Genomic DNA, 16881 nt, shown 5'->3' on the forward strand with positions numbered 1-16881 from the left:
GTTCAGATCTCCTCAGACCTCACGAAGAATTCTGACAATAATTGACGCAATACCTAAAAAAAATAAATGGTGAAGAAAATAAAATCAATCCGTCGTTCATTACAGGATACAATAGATACAATTTAAAACGGAATGGTTGTTCTTGAATGATGGTTGGTAATTTAAAAAAGCCAAAATAATCGCGTGTTTGTTGGGTTATTGATAGGAGAGAAGAAATTCGTTATAACAAGTCAAGGGTCAATGAATCCACATTTACGAACTTTTAAGGAACTTCATCCCACACGCACCTGGCAGGATTGATGAGTTATATTTTACAAAACACTTTTTCATAAAATGTTCATAATTTTCTTGTATTTTTATGTGAGGAAACAAAAAATAATATTTTCCCTTGTTAATGGATGAAATTCGGCACGATTTCGAAAGAAATACCATATTTATTTATAAATAATGTACAAGTGAATTGCTTAAAATATTTCACAAATAAAAGAGCGTTTAGTTGAATCCATGAATCATCAACATGGACAAGGCATATAACCAGGATTTAATATTGAAATGTTACTATTCCTATTATCGCTAATGGCTAATCCTACTGATCCGCTTAAAACAAGCGCAGCGCTTGGCTTATACTGGGGTTGATGGCCTTGATGATTGATAGATCTGATCATCGAAGATGATGTCGGGATAATCTAGCATTACCTGGAAACAGGTGAGTTTTTGCCACCAATTACTATTGCAGAGGTAAAGTATTTAATGTAATCGTATGTTAAAAATCTGCACTACTTTCAGAACGAGAAACAGAGCAACAACGTAGGCAAGCAAAAGAAACTGCTAAGAAAGCCAAAGAGCAACAGAAAATAGAAGAAGAGACTGCGGCTAAAGTAAAAGCAGAACAAGAGCGGTTAACAAAAGAGCAGGCAGAGGCAAAAACGAGAGCAGAAGTGCAAGCTAAAAAAGAAGCTGAAATAATCAAGGTTAAAGCAGAAGCAAAATCAAAAAGACGCTGGAGGCTAAGAACAAAGCAGATACAGCAAAACAGGCTACTACGGTTGACGATCTGATTGGTGGGTAGACTGCTCAACACCTACTCAGCGAACAGGATGTCCAGCGGAAGGGGGTCAGGGAGAAAATAGAAAAAGCCGAGCATCCAGTTCGGATGTAGCTAATTATGCTGATAAAATCAAAGCCACGATTGAGAGCACATTTTATGATGCTGTAACTGTCGTTATTATCCTCCACACAAATAATTTATATGATTTTATTTGTTCAATAATTTTTTATAATTTTTTTTTTATAGTTTTTGATCGAAAGTCAAAATTCGCATTGTACAGAATCATAAAAATAAAAAATAAAACAATGGGTAGAAACTTGTCGCCCACATTCTTTTTGGTGTTCTTGGCTTGGACCCCTACATTTATTAAGAATAAGAGGTTGAAGTTATCTTTGTAAAAGTTGGGTCTTCGCCAGTCATGATTTTCCTTGTTATTTTACGGTCTGTTATAAATTTCAATGAAATTTTTTTTTTAAATCTGGTAATATCAGATCAAATCAAATACATTATTTATCAATACATTCTGTAACGCTAGATTTCTATCCTATCATAAATGCTCGTAACACACATCTGGATATTTTATACATTAAATTATATGCCAAAAAAAGGGTATAGTTATACTGACAAACCTATTTAATGCTGCAATCAGACTGAAATATGTTCCCAGCATCTGGAAATTCGCAGAAGTCATTATGATAAAAAATATCAATATCGCTACTACCTACAATGAACTCTTCAAAAAGTTATCAAAACGAATAAAACGTATGTCAGAAAAAAAGAAAATCAGTCCTGACCACCAATTTGGATTTCGAACAAGACATTCAACAATTGACCAAATTCACCGAGTAACGGACGTAATAGAAAAATCTCTTGAAGAAAAACAAATTTGTTCCGCTATCTTCCTTGATGTCTCACAAGCTTTTTGACAAGGTCTGGCACGAAGGACTCATCAAGAAAGTAAAAGTTATGCTACTAAAGCAGTATGTCGATATTATCAGTTCCTACCTAACTGACAGACTGTTTAGAGTCAAACATGAAGATTAATATTCAAATTTAAAAACAATAAATGCACGAGTGCCGCAAGGCATATTATGTCCACTGCTTTATTTGTTATACACCAGTGATTTTTCGAAAATAGATGGAGTAAAAATTGCAACGTTTGCAGATGACACAGCGGTGATATCACTTGGACCCGCGTAGTAGATCATGTGACCAATATGTTCAACAACAAAAAACATACTAGGATTGTCCTCTTAGACATGGAGAAGGCCTTTGATTCGGTCTGGCAGGACGGTATAGTATACAGGCTCATTGAAATCAATTTCCCTGGATATGTTATAAAAGTTGTCATGGCCTACTTAAAAAACCGTTGTTTCCGTGTTTCCCTAAACAATGAAACTTCCAGACCTTTCCCAATTGCCGCCGGAGTTCCCCAAGGTTCAATCCTAGGGCCATGCTTGTTCCTCTATTTTATAAATCCACTCCCCTCACTGAGAAATTGCAAAATTGCGCTTTATGCGACTTTGCTGCCTATTGTTCATCCTGGAGGCTTAAGACAATTGTGAAAAGATTAAATGACAGCATTACCAGGATTTGCAGGTTTTGTCACCACTGGAAACTTAGAATTAATGTCCCGAAAACTAAGGCCATATTTTTCACAAAACAACGTCCAATATTCAAGGAAACCGTTTCCATTCACTGACACTAAATAGAATGGCGTGAGGGGGTAAAGTACTTGGGTTTAACTCTGGACCGAAAACTTAACTTCTCTCGTCATATAAACAATATAGTAACGAAAGGAAAAATAGCTATAAAAGCGTTATTTCCGCTGATGGCCCGAGAGAGTGGAATGAGCTTTGAAAATAAACTAATTATATATAAAGTAGCTATTAAACCTTTGCTGCTGTATGCTTGCCCAGCATGGAGGTACACGTGCGAATCGAACATCAAAAAACTGCAAGTGGTCCAAAATAAATTTCTAAGGTTTATAACCTCATTACCTCGATACACCAGAATTGGCCTCCTCCATGGGAAAGCGGGAGTGAAGTACATTAATTCCGAATTAGAACGTCTGTCCAGGAATTTTTTTATGGGTGTCTCCTCCAGCAAGAACGCTACTTGTAGGGATGTAGGAGTGTATGATGTGAACTTTCCATGGAAACATAGAAGGATTAGGCACAATACACAAATTTAGGATCTGTGATATATTTATTGTTTCCTCTAGAGCTGTGATACTATAAAACAATTTGTGATAATTCAATTACCCGTGTAGCATTGTTCTTGTTATTCTCATTTATTTATTTATAATTTGGTTAACACATTTTTGTTAATTCATTTGTTAATTGTTATCCTATTTGATACCTAGTGGGTTTTTTAAGAAGATATTTCACACTATTTTCTTGTTTGATTAATTCAAAATAATAACATATTAGGACTAGGTGCGTTGATAGGGAAAAGTTTTGAAATAGGACGTAAAAGTGCCCCGCCACTTCCCCTGCTTAATGAATGTTATGTAACACAATGTATAAGTATTTTTTTAATAAATGTTTATTTATTCATTCATTCATTACTAGGACTGACTATCACCCATTCAACCAAAATCCTCCAAAATGCAGGTAATATGATAAACGAATGGACAAAAAAATGGAAAATCAACCTAAATCAGCATAAATTTGTTCATCTAATATTTACATACAAAAAAGTGGACCATGTTCTTTCGCTCACAATCGATTGAACTACTACAACATACAGCTAAATATCTGGGAATGACTTTAGATGCGCAGCGGAGATGGAAAGAACACGTAAGGAAAAAAATTCATTAAATTCACTAATTTCATGGTCCGCTTGAGCAATTAATACTTTACAATTAATTAAGGTTTTTTGTTGAGATGAAAATAAGTTAATGGCACGAGGGAAAACTCATATGGTGGGGTTGAGATGGGGAGTTGATATCCGAGTGGATCGAGGTCACGATAGCTCAGGTGGTAGAGCAGCGGCGTATCTAGCCGAAGGTCGTGGGTTCGAATCCCTCTCGTGCCATTAACTTTTTTTTCATCTCAACAAAAAACCTTAATTAATTGTAAAGTATTAATTGGTCAAGCGGACCACGAAATTAGTGAATTATTCTATAATGTTATTGTAAAATTAATATCTAATAAGGCCAGTTTTAATAAATAAATTTAATTCATTAAAAAAAATTATATGAAAATATATCGGAGAAGGCAAACTTTTTCTTTTAAACGATATGTTTTTTCAACCGAAGTTTTTATAAAAAATTTCTTCTTAAATGAACTAATACTGCTTCAAAACTTAATATCCTCATTTTTATTAGAATTAAAAATGTATTTATTTATTTTAAAATCACACTGGTCAAAATATATACTAATTTCAAAACTTTCCCAAAATAAACTGCTTCTAGAAAGTATTTTGATTCATATAAATGTGTATGCTTTTATTAATATTATGCCATTACTTAAGAATGTTTTTAATAAATTCAACGTTGTTGGGTGTTTCATCAGTATCCTCTTATTGACAATTGGGTCGAATTGGTTAAAATTAACACCAGGACGATATTGACATTAGCATGAATTAACATACACTAACTGTCCAACAGTCGGCCAATTTCCTGATATCCGTTGGTTAAACATCATCGTTCCGATCGATTTTGATAAGCTGAACATTGGCCCGAGACTAAAATTGTTCTGTCCGAGAATTCATGTGGGCTGGGAAAAGTGCTGATTGAAAGGGCAACGAAGGCATCGGAGTATTGTTTCCTTGTATCACAATCATCCGAATCGCGGAGGGTTTAATTCAATCGGGAATTTCATAGAATTCTATTTTTGTTGCAATAAAAACATCCATATTAGTCAATATCTTCTGTAAGAAGTATTGTTGAGTTGACATCTAGCTTAAACATGAGGTCATATTAAGACGTATTAAGACTCACATTCTCACTCAAGCTGAAATACATACTTTCCTATGTTCATGTTGAACGATGGTTACGCAATATTACAGTAACACTTCATCTAGAAACCATAAATTTAATCAAGTATTTTACTTATTCACGCTCATTAATACCATCGACCATTCAATAATTTTTTAATTATTATTTTATTTGTACCCTATACATATCAGTACATACTACAAATGTGACCTTAATGGTTTTTTTTCACAAGGGCGCATCATTAACACTAAAGTCAGCGCTGCACGCGAATGACATTTCCCACGAATGTAATACTGGCATTCATTATGAAGGAGTAAGGAACAAGGAGTTCTCTAGTACAAATAAGGTTAGGATGGATCGAGAGGTTGCTCAAAAACTACTGATATCGAGAAGGGATCAGTTCGTTGACAAAACAATTGGTGATGCCGTTGTGAATAAAGAGGTTATTGACGTAGTAAGAAGGTTTGACGTATTGTCTGAGAACTTTTGATATGAAGAATTGGGTGCGCAGGTTATTGGCTGACTTGGCACAACCCCGCAGTTCCACTTCGTATGTCCAAAGTAGTCATAGTAAAATATCTTATAGGTTTTTAGATAAAAAAGTCAATGGCACGAGCGGGATTCGAACCCACGACTTTCGGCTAGATACGCCGCTACTCTACCACCTGAGCTATCTTGACTTCGATCCACTCGGACTCTAACTTCCCATCTCCACCCCACCTTCTGAATTTTCCCCCCTTTTTGTCATTTTTCAAATGTCGTATAATCTATTTGATTCTCGGCGACAAATGAAATGGCCACGGAGAGCTTTAGTGAAGATTTACTTCATTTAACTTATTAAATTCACTAGTTTTCGTGGCCCGCTTGACCAATTAATATATTTCAATTAATTAAGGTTTTTTAGTTGAGATAAAAAAGTCACTGTCACGAGCGGGATTCGAACCCACGATCTTCGGCTAGATACGCTACTCTACCACTTGAGCTATCGTGACCTCGATCCACTCGGACACTAACTTCCCATCTCAACCCCACCTTTTGAATTTTCCCTCATTTTTGCCATTTTTCTCGCTCGTGACACTGACTTTGTTATCTCAACTTAAAAAAAACCTTAATTAATTGATTGATGTAAACGTTTTCGAACTCTAATAATTTTACATAATTGTTTTCTCTCCTTAGTATTTTTACATCCTCAAAATTATATCATGTCCTGTATTTGTGATATGTTGACTTAAACATGTGTTGCCTTTTTTTACATCTTGTTTCTGTAGGTTTAGTCTTTTAGGTAAAAATTGTATTCTTTTTCCTATGTAGATCTTTTCACTGGTGCATTTTAACTTATAAATTATTTTTCTGTGTTTTTAATTTTTCCTATAGCATGTTTTATGGGAGGTATTTTATGAATTGCATTAATGAATTGTATTCCTTTTCACTAATGTATGAATAAATTGTAAAATCATTAAACATTTCTTATTTTTTGAAAAATTTTCTTTTCTTTTACAATTTTTTTTTACACAGGGTACATTTTTATTCATAAACTGTCCTCTTCGTTTTCCAGCAGTCTTTGGTTAGCTCAACGTATTCTTGGATGTTTAAGGTAACTTGAATAGGATTCAATTTTTCAGGCAAAATTGCTTTACATGGTGATTATGGTAAAGTTAGGCCAGCAGTACAAATGATATAAAGGATGCCACCAAGAATGCACCCTTGTGCCACGCCGGCTTGTCAGTGTCTGACTACCGAGAACTCTTTGCAGCAGCTCACTCTAAATCGTCGTTTAGATAATAAAATAGTAATAAGTGGGCATGAAAACCTTTTATAGCAAACCCAAATGCCTGCTACTATCATAAGACTGTACTACATTTAGAAATGCTTTATTTTCTGAAGCAGAGGATAGAATGTGGACAAATCTGACACCTTGTTAGATTAGAATGATGAGGACGGACGCAGGATTAGGATCTGATAGTGTCTCTAATAGGCCTGGTCTCCCCTGACCGTTAAGATATTTATATATAGCAGAAGCATTACATGCACGATTTTCATCCTAAGATGAGTGAGGTTCATACCTAAGCGAAGCAGCCAATCACAATGTCCTTACTCTTTGAATTTGCCATCTTTACCATTCTCAATACCGTACGACACTGAAGGAAGAGACAAGCAGGCTTTGTCTCTTGATATACGCACATTACGTCATAGGTCGCGATCTTACAGGTGTGAACTAGTTTTGTCCTTCCTTCACATTTTTTATAGGCATGGATTTGCATATCTTACAAGACAATTATCGTATATCGCTAACGACCTAAAAATGTGTATCTTATCGCTTTGGTGTGAGACCTGTGTTTGGGAGGTTTATAGCTTTAGGAGTGAGAATAATGACGGATTATTTCCATAAAATAAGAACGTGAGTGGTCCGTATTATGGCATTATACTTTGTGGTTAAGAAAACGATGGCTTTTTGGTGCCATAAATTGAACAACAGGACAGTGTGTATTCTTAAGAATGAAACTATTTCCTTCTATATTATTGTCACAACTGTAAGGCTTAACCTTCTAATTAGATAATTGACGATAATTATAATGAGCAATTACAAATTGGACATGTTTCTGTTTTAGGTTGTCATGGAGAGAAAAGAGGTCGTAGTCGGTGCGGCCCTAGTGACTGGAGCGCTGCTTTTGCTGATTGCGGCTGGATTCGCTGTTTATTTCTGCTGCAGACGACGGCGAAAAACGTCTACATCGGCGGACCCGGAGTCGGACCAGCAGCCGACCACGTCACGGTCGCTCAATGGGTTCCTTTCGCTTAAAACGCCACTTATCTCGACCAAGACACTGGGGTAAGTCTTTTGCACGAATTACTATCTCAATTGTTTTTCAAGATTTTAAATCGAACCGTAATTGAAGAGTATATATTCATTATACTATGTTTTATTGAAATTCTGCGTAGGTGAATACTTGGTGATTGAAATTTCACTTACTTTTAAACTTAATTTATGTCATTAACCTTGAATCGCTTATCAGAATACTTAATACGAGTTGCACATCCGTTTGGAATTTACACCCCGGTGAAACAAGACCTATAGCCTTTTCCTCGAAGGTAGGCGAGAAAATATGCGGAGGATGTTAACACGGAATTTTTCAGCGCTAGGAACAGAATGGGGCTCGAGAAGCTTTGAATATGCAAATCTAAACTCATCAACCTCTGTAAACATTCTAAAATGGTGTGTAAATATTTCTTGTGAATTCCGTGATGTGGCGTTAGAACGGCGCCGAGGGAGGGAAGTGGGCTTTGAGCCCGGACAAAAGTATAACACGATTACTGAGCACCTGTCCGTTTTCCGTCCCGCATCCAATTCCGTTTCCGTCCTTGAAGATAGATCAATTGACAAAATGGGTGAATTTTTAACGAAATTGCTTTTTAAATAGTACATGTTACAGACACATCAATTCCACCGTTAACAATTTAACCCTTTACCGGGGAGCGTTACGTAAATGGACATGGATGGATAGTTGCGTGGAGTCTCATAAACGCCATGAGTACTTTTATGTTTTTATTTTTTTCAAGCAGACCATTCTAAAGCTTTCCAAAAACAAAGGTTAGGTTATCACATAAGCACTCTATCTTTTCTAATCTTTCCCAACTTCCTAAAAAAGCCATTATTGTCATAACCTCCCTAATGAACGCCGTTCTACGCACAACCCATTTTCCCACCATTTGGAAATACTCTTCCATCCCTGATGTTCCCAACAACTAAGAAACCTAATCACCTTCATAATTCCTACCGACCAATCAGTCCTGGAATCCTATTGATCTGCTTGTTTTGAATATTTAAGGCATACACTATTTTTATAGTTTTGGCAATTAATTATTCTTTTTATATAAGGTCTTAGTTGAAATGAAAAAGTTAGTGCCACGAGCGGGATTCGAACTCACGTCCTTCGGCTCAATACGCCGCTGCTCTAACCACTTGAGCTATCGTGACTTCGATCTACTCCACGTTCGTTGGTTCGAATCCCGCTCGTGACACTAGCTTTTTCATCTCAACCAAACGTTACATAAAAAGAATAATTAATTGAAATTTTTATTGTCGTCAATTAGATCACTAAATATAAATGGATTAATATAATAAGTAAAGAAGTAATCACATCACTAACAACTCCCCGTGGATATTTTCATATGTCGCTAAGAATCTAATCGTGATTACACGACATTTTAAAAATGGCAAGAAGAGGTAAAAAGCGAAAGTAGATTGAGATGGGAGTTGGTGTCCAAGTAGATCGAAGTCACGATAGTTCAAGTGGTTATAGACCATATTGAGCCGAAGGTCGTGGGTTCGAATCCCGCTACTCACATTCGTTTTTTCATCTCAACCAAACGTTATATAAAACGAATAATTAATTGAAATAATTAATATGGTCAATAAAAACACTAAACATGAATGGATTTTTGGCAATAATACTGGGTGTACCCATTTTTAGATCGTTCACAAGAGAAACACTTATTTTCCATGCTAGTCGATAGGTTCTTGGAGTGTTGTAGAAATGTGTTTCAGGTTCGACATCCAATTGTCCAACGATTTTTTGTCTTGGATTTGTTAGTTTTTATCTTGCTTTCAACTATAGTTCAGTCAGTCATGGCGCTAAGTCCTTGAGAAACCTAAAATGGTTCATTTGAGCTACACTATTGCTAGTGACGTGCGATGCCAATCGATATGAGTAAAACATCGAGTAGTTCCTTTCGATACCGAAATACTTGTGGTGAATACATATACAAGTACTATATCGAGTACTTTTTGTAGTATCGGCAATAATAATCAAATAGATTTTCCATCGAGTGTTCAAGTAATATTGAATTGTTTTTTCCGTTTGAAACTTTCTTTTCACCAAACTGGGAGTTGATTAGTTACTGTTAGGGCGTCTACAAGCGGCATGTGTTAACAAGGTTAATCGAGATTTCAAATTGTTGGTCGGTAACTCTGCTGATAAATCTGGTAGCTCATAATTCTTTCCCGCTTCTCACCTCTCACTTTATAACCACATTCAAATTGGAGCGCGAGTGCACGAGAGTTCGCTTGATGCGCGGCGGCTCCGGCAGACGAGGAACGCTTGGCGACGAGAGAGATGGCTTGTCTTTTTTTAGTTGCGCTGTCGTTATTTTTCCCCGGGGACGACAAGTGGACGTTTTCTGGATTCAGCAGCCTTTTTTACGGAGGGAAGAGATCTTTCTGGACGTCGGACTGTACAACCGGCTTCATACGAGTTCGACAACTATTTGCCTTGGACTTTCAACGAGCTGCAGGGTAATCACTTGTCCAGAGAACATTTTATTTTGGTTTGTTCACTTTTATCAATTGATATTCTTTATTATTGCCGGCACAATGTTTTTTTTTCTTTCTTAATTTTTTATAAAAAGGCCTTAATCAGTATTGTTCATTTTTAAATATAGAAAAGATACTTATTTTGTATTATTTTATTTTAATTAAAAAAAAGGGAATTTATTCTGTTTTGTTCATTTTTATTTTTTCAAAAAATAGAAAAAAAAGGTGTTCATTTGTATTTAATTGCTGTGGTTATTTTTATTTCATCTCAAAAGACCTGAAACAACTGTCCTGATCTCACCACGACAATTTTTATAAGATCTTTTATTTTATTTTTTTAGTTTTAATTTTATTTTAAATATATATTGTATTTTATAAAATGTAGTAATTTTTTATAAAATGTTTTTGTCTCCAAGTCCTAAAACAAATTAATTAAGGTTTTTAGTTGAGATAAAAAAGTCAATGTCACGAGCGGGATTTGAACCCATGATCTTCGGCTTGATACGCCGCTGCTCTACCACTTGAGCTATCGTGACCTAGATCCAGTCGGACACCAACCTCCCATCTCAACCACACCTTTTGAATTTTCCCTCTTTTTTGCCATTTTTCAAATTTTTCAGATCGTGGGTTCGAATCCCGCTCGTGCCATTGACTTTTTTACCTCAACTGAAAACCTTAATTAATTGTAAGATATTAATTGGTCAAGCGGACCACGAAACTAGTGAATTTAATTAGTCCTAAAAAGTGTTCGCCTTCCTTCTCCTAGGTAGATACATAATAATGTCTCCTACCAAAAGGAAGGTTATTTTACTAAGAAAACTGAAAACAAAACACCCGTTGATCAATTTTCTCAAAACTCGATAACGATAAAATTGAAATATGTATCAGTTTTGTCGAAATAGGTTGACAGCTTTTTCCTGTTCTTACCTACTTACCCACTGTATAAAAAAATACTTAAAAATATGAAAAAACTGCAAATATTGGTTCATGTCAATGTTCAAGTCGATAGTGAGTAAGTTGAACATTTATGAATAAGCGACAAAGTATTCATATGAGCGAGTACTTGTTAGTATCGAATAATTTCCGTCGATAATTGAGTATTATCGAATTTTTTTTCAAAACCAGTATCGAGCACTGTACAGAAATGTTCAACAAGGCATAGAACACAAACATTGACCATCTATTTGTTTTCCTGGTTACGTTATGAGTACTGCAGAGTCGGTCCATCGTATCTACTTCCGATTTTGCGCCATTAAAAAATTTATTTATTTTTGGCTTGTTCTTACGTTCAGCACTTTTAGTTGCATCTTGATGCATTGTTGGCCTGGCGATGTTAATATGTAAAAAGCTGTCGGTGTAGTAAAACGGCTTTCACTCGGCATTTGAAATTCAGGAAGAAATTTCACCATAAATACCTGGTTTAAGTCCATGGAAGTAGCAGAATTATAATACAAGATGACCTTTTTTTGATGGTTCGGTTGAATTTCTCTTGAACCGAAGACGCTATCAAATAAAACAAAAAATACGTGGTTAATATTTTTTAGTCCAGTTTCAAATTTTTGCTTGGTTGTCCATCATAATATATTAAAAATCATAGAACCGAATCTAGATTCAAACAGCCAGTACTTTCTAAAGAGCCTCGAGTGGCACAAGACAATGTTAATCTCCATTTTTAGAAAAGAGGAACGTAATACAAAATCCGTTGAAAATAAAAATTCTATACAAAGCTCATATAAGGTTTAATGTATCACATAATCAGTATTCATTTCTAAGAATGAGTGTCTTTTGATGAATGATTTTTTTTGGTTCTCACTACATACCAAGAAAGGCCATAACTTCGGTTTTGCCCGGCGAGTTTTTTAAGTACCTGATTGAGAGTTAAAAACTCGAGTTCTTTCCTCTTGTTTTTTTTTTTTTTTTTTTTGTAACGAAAGTTATCCCCTGTTTATTGTCAAATTACTCATCCAGTCGCCCGGTAAAGTAGGAAAATCGAACGTTTGACGTCACATGGCCTATGCGCGTCTCGTCAACTTCCGATAAACGGGGGCATAAAAGATAAGCCGTCTCAATTATCGTCCCGAAGTTCTTGCTTTGTATTCGAAAAGAGAGTAATTCGATATTTATCTAGAGAAGATATCGGTCTGGTTTTAACTCCCGTCTTTTGTTAGAATTTAATCCTGCACAAGGGAGTACACAAGTTTGTTAAAAACAGAATAAATACAAATTTCTGAACAACACAGTCTACAATTGTTTTCTACAATAACTGACTAAAGTAGTAATTAATTACTGAGTGCTGATTTATATAAATTCAAATCTGCTCATGTGTGTAAAAACGTGTACAGAGTTGGCCAATAACTTCTCGCAGCTCGTCGGCAATTCCAAATTTAGTAATTTACACTAAAGTACCGGCAGGTCTGGAGAATAACCCACCCCGGGTGTTGGCACCCCAGGGTCAGACTTCGTTTTTATCCTTCCAGCCGCCGAGGTTGGGCTCCAACAGCGTCATTTTAGCCTCCGATGCAATCAGTTCTTTCTTATTTACATACCATTCGGTTATGGTCATGTAGCACTCGACATTCTGCCATAACCTTCTATCGGTTGTTACAGCTATTATGCAACAAACCTTCGAGCGATGGGTTCGAACCCGGGACCTTTACATACAGTGATGAGCGCCGTGTGAACGCCTAAACCGTTGCGGCCACCGACGCCCCTGAGGTGAAGTTAGTTGTTGCAATTTGGTATCTTCGAACTTATATCTTCTATTTCTTGAACAATTCGTATAAACAGGAGAGATGGTTTTGGGGGTTTCTTAAGGCCATACTGTTTCATTTCGCTGAAAACTGATTGGTTTGAGTAAAAAGTGGGACCTAGGTTGTTTCTTAGCGATCTCGTTGACACAGAAGCTTGGAAAGAAGGATGTTCCGACCTCGTGACTTTGATTGTTTTGACTATTTCGTTGATGGGCAGAGATTGGAAGAGGTTGACACTATCTCCGACCTTGGTGTCGTTTACAGCAGAAAGGGTGATTTCAGTAACCATATCAAACAGATTCGAGGTAAGGCTCTACGCAATCTTGGCTTTATTACTAGGTTTTCTAGAGATTTTAAAAACATCTTGGCAGTTAAAATATCGTTCGTAGCCATCTGGAATATGCAAGTGTCGTGTGGTCCCCTTACTACGTTGGTGAGATTACCGACTTGGAAAAAGTGCAAAAGAAAGCAACCAGGATAATAAGCCTTCAGATTTGGTCTTGCACACCTGAATTACTTGGAAAGACTGAACTGGCTTGGTCTTGAGTCGCTTAGCTCCCGCCGTATTTTTGCCGATCTCATTTGGGTTTGGAAATTGTGGAATGGGGCCATTGATATCCTGAACTTACATTTATCGCTATGTGTGCCCCAGCGACCACTTAAAAACCATAATTTGTTCTTTGTTCTACACTACAAAACAGAATATGGACTAAATTCACCCCTACCGAGGATAATGAGATTGGTGAATTATTATTCTAATGAAATAGATTTATTTCGCGATTCCTTGAATTCAGTTGAAGTTAAATTAAAATGTTTACATGCCTTGAATCATTAAGCATTGTGTTTTTGTTATTATTGCTTAATTGTTCATTTGTTCTTTTTGTTATTATGTGCCATTTTTTGACTACTCCTCTTGTAGATTCTTTCTGTTGGAGTGATAATAAATAAGTAATAAGTTCCGATTCGTATCGGAATGTTTCCAATTGACAGATTGATTTTTAAAATTAAGCAATAAAAAGGAGGGAAAATTCAAAAGGTGGGGTTTAGATGGGAAGTGAGTGTCCAAGTGGATCAAAGTCACGATAGTTCAAGTGGTAGAGCAGCGGCGTAATTAGCCGAAGGTCGTGGGTTCGAATCCCGCTCTTGACACTGACTTTTTATCTCAACTAAAAACCTTAATTAATTATTAGAAATTAAGCAATAAGTGAATTTAACGATGGCCTTGAGCATTCAGAGCAACTATATCTAAAGATCTGCCTCTCGGTGAATTTAATCTTCACACATTCTGCATTAACATAACTCTAAACATAATAATTTTTAATGGGATCCTCAAAATCTGATCACATGCACGGATTTAAATGTGTTATGACATCGCGTGAGACGGCACAGTGAAAACGAGAAGCCTGAATAAGAATAGAAGTAATTTGCTAAAAGCATCGGCATTATTATTTTTTATTATAATTAATGAAGACATGTAGGCCAATGTTGATAATTTGTTTGCACACTCGTCGTTTCCTGCACCACAGTCTTCTAAAATTCAATTTTGCTTGTTTATTTAGCTTATGTGAAAGCACGCAGTAATACTACTTTTACTACAATGGAGGATAGAATATTTACTGATAGAACCCTTTCTTTGTTGGCTGTTTTACACACACTTTAAAGCTCAATTTACCTCTGCCATTTCAATATTTTATGATACAGTTTAAAAACTTGGTTTACTACATATATAACATAACTAAATACAAGTGGATAATAATATTTTTGACACCATTTGCTCCGCCGAGCGATGTGGTTTTATTTCAGTGTTAAGAAAAGTGGTTCGTTTACAAAACGATGTTTCTAATATTATTAAGAAAATGTAATAACCTTACATAGGAAGTACTGGGATTAAGGGTGAAGTGTGTGAAAGGGCAGCTGTCTCTTTTATATCCATTGTTTAAGCTTTAACCCCACTTCACTTCTTCTTGACTCAACCAGCACTAATGGACATGAAACAGACCATCTTGATCCACCTTCATGCTATATTACTGAACACAGCGTTCTAAAACGTGTACAAATATAAATTGTTTTGTACCCATTTCTAAGAAAATTTGATGAACCAGATCAAATAAAATCAAACGCTATGAAAACAAAACTTTATTTACGAATTTTTAAGATAATCTTTACTGCGTTACTGGCAGTCATATATAAGCAATTTGTAAGAAAATTTTGTCCTATTAATAATGTGAATTGTTTTAGAATTGTTGATCATTTGATTGAGCTAATATGGTTTAAAAAGTGGTTCCGTTTTGGTTTAATTAACATAAATATTAATTTTATATTTTTATGATTTGGTTTGATAAAATCTATTTAAAGTGTGGGGTGATTAGTGACCGTTAGTCCATGATTATTCAGAAATCGTGAGATGCGGTCTGGTTTGATGTAGGTTTCAGAAAAACAGTTTTTTTATCGTGCCAACGTTTCGATCTTTATTCAGATCATCTTCAGGGCCTGTGACTTAAAAACATTGTTTACATTTAACAAATACATGTAAATACATGTTATTATTATACATTCCATTTTTAAAATTGGAATATTTTTTGGCAAGAACTGAACTTCTATCCCTCACCTATAACATATCATAGCTAAACGTAAAATGCCACTGATGGCCACAAAAAGAACTCAAAGTTTATCTTCGGACTGAAAGTAAAATAGACATACCGGCTATACAAGATGTCCTTTTTGGCCCTGCTGAATTTCTCTTGAACCAATGACGCTATAAAAAAAATACTTGTTTCATATTTTTTAGTGTAGTTTAGTAATTTTTACCTTTGTTGGAGGAAAATTATACGGTGTAACTCAGGCCCAGTTCAACTTTAAAATTACAAATAGACACTATACATCCTGACACATCATTGTAAAGGGGATTTTTATGCTTAAAACAATGGTACAGTTGGATTTTAAATTGGCTGAAAAATGTCAAAGTCATGGCAATTATGGTCATTTGGTTTGCTATTTATTAATTACATTTCACTTTCGAACTGCATGACTTGCGTAAAGATGCAAAAATTTGCTCTTTTTAACAACTTTCCACTGGTGCCCAGCGCGATAGAGTCAGGGGGGATGAATTGACAACCATTTTCCATCCTTTGCCGGAGTTCTTCAATTGAAGTTGATGGGTTATGATTGGCGTAGACACTGTTTTTTAAATGTCCCCACATAAAATAGTAGATAATCGGGTGACCGCGGAGGCCAATAAATCGGACCATGAGATACTTACCATCTATCCCAGAAGTGACGATTAAAATTACCGTCTCACCTGCCAAGAATTGTACGGAGGGCATCATTGTCGTTCTTCCAGAGAGACATCATCTAATAATGAAGGTAAAACCTTCCTCAAAAAATGAAGGAACTAAGCACCATTTAAATTATTTTCGCAGAAATAAGGCCGAATTAATTTATTTCCGAAAAGTCCATATCAAACGTTGATACTGGGAACCGCCTGATGATGACGAGAGTATTAAATTTTCAGATTTTCCTCTGCCCACGTTCGAAAACTCTAACTGCTTGGTATGCCATTAGGGTGAAATTAGATTCACCATTCTATAAGATGTATGGAAGTACGTTTTCTTCAGCTTCCCAAATCAACATTTGTGTAAGGTAAGACGTCCTACATAATCAGAAAATCACTGGACAAGATTAAAGCGACACGGCTGAAAATTGTAAGTCCGGAGTACATCTCTAACTTTACATTTTGAAAAACCTAAAAACCTTCTAACATTTCAGAGAGAGAAGTTCGTATTTTCGCGACATACAGTAAAATAATTATTCAGAAATCGTGAGATGCGGT

At 35.8% G+C, this 16881-nt stretch overlaps 1 protein-coding gene across 2 annotated transcripts in view; it reads left to right on the top strand.

Annotated features, from left to right (window-relative positions):
• The window catches only part of LOC106666637, a 252020-nt gene extending 244113 nt beyond the window's left edge, over window positions 1-7907 (top strand). Inside the window, exon 3 of one of the 2 annotated variants that reach the window (XM_024226718.1) lies at window positions 7601-7907. In XM_024226718.1, the coding sequence (XP_024082486.1) occupies window positions 7601-7825 (225 nt within the window). In that variant the 3' untranslated portion in view covers window positions 7826-7907. The remainder of the gene's footprint in view (window positions 1-7600) is intronic. The other variant, XM_024226717.1, reaches the window with a different exon arrangement.
• The last annotated feature ends 8974 nt before the right edge of the window (window positions 7908-16881 follow it).

The sequence above is a fragment of the Cimex lectularius genome, unplaced genomic scaffold (assembly GCF_000648675.2).
Source record: "Cimex lectularius strain Harlan isolate CLEC.00 unplaced genomic scaffold, Clec_2.1 scaffold164, whole genome shotgun sequence".
NCBI lineage: Eukaryota > Metazoa > Arthropoda > Insecta > Hemiptera > Cimicidae > Cimex > Cimex lectularius.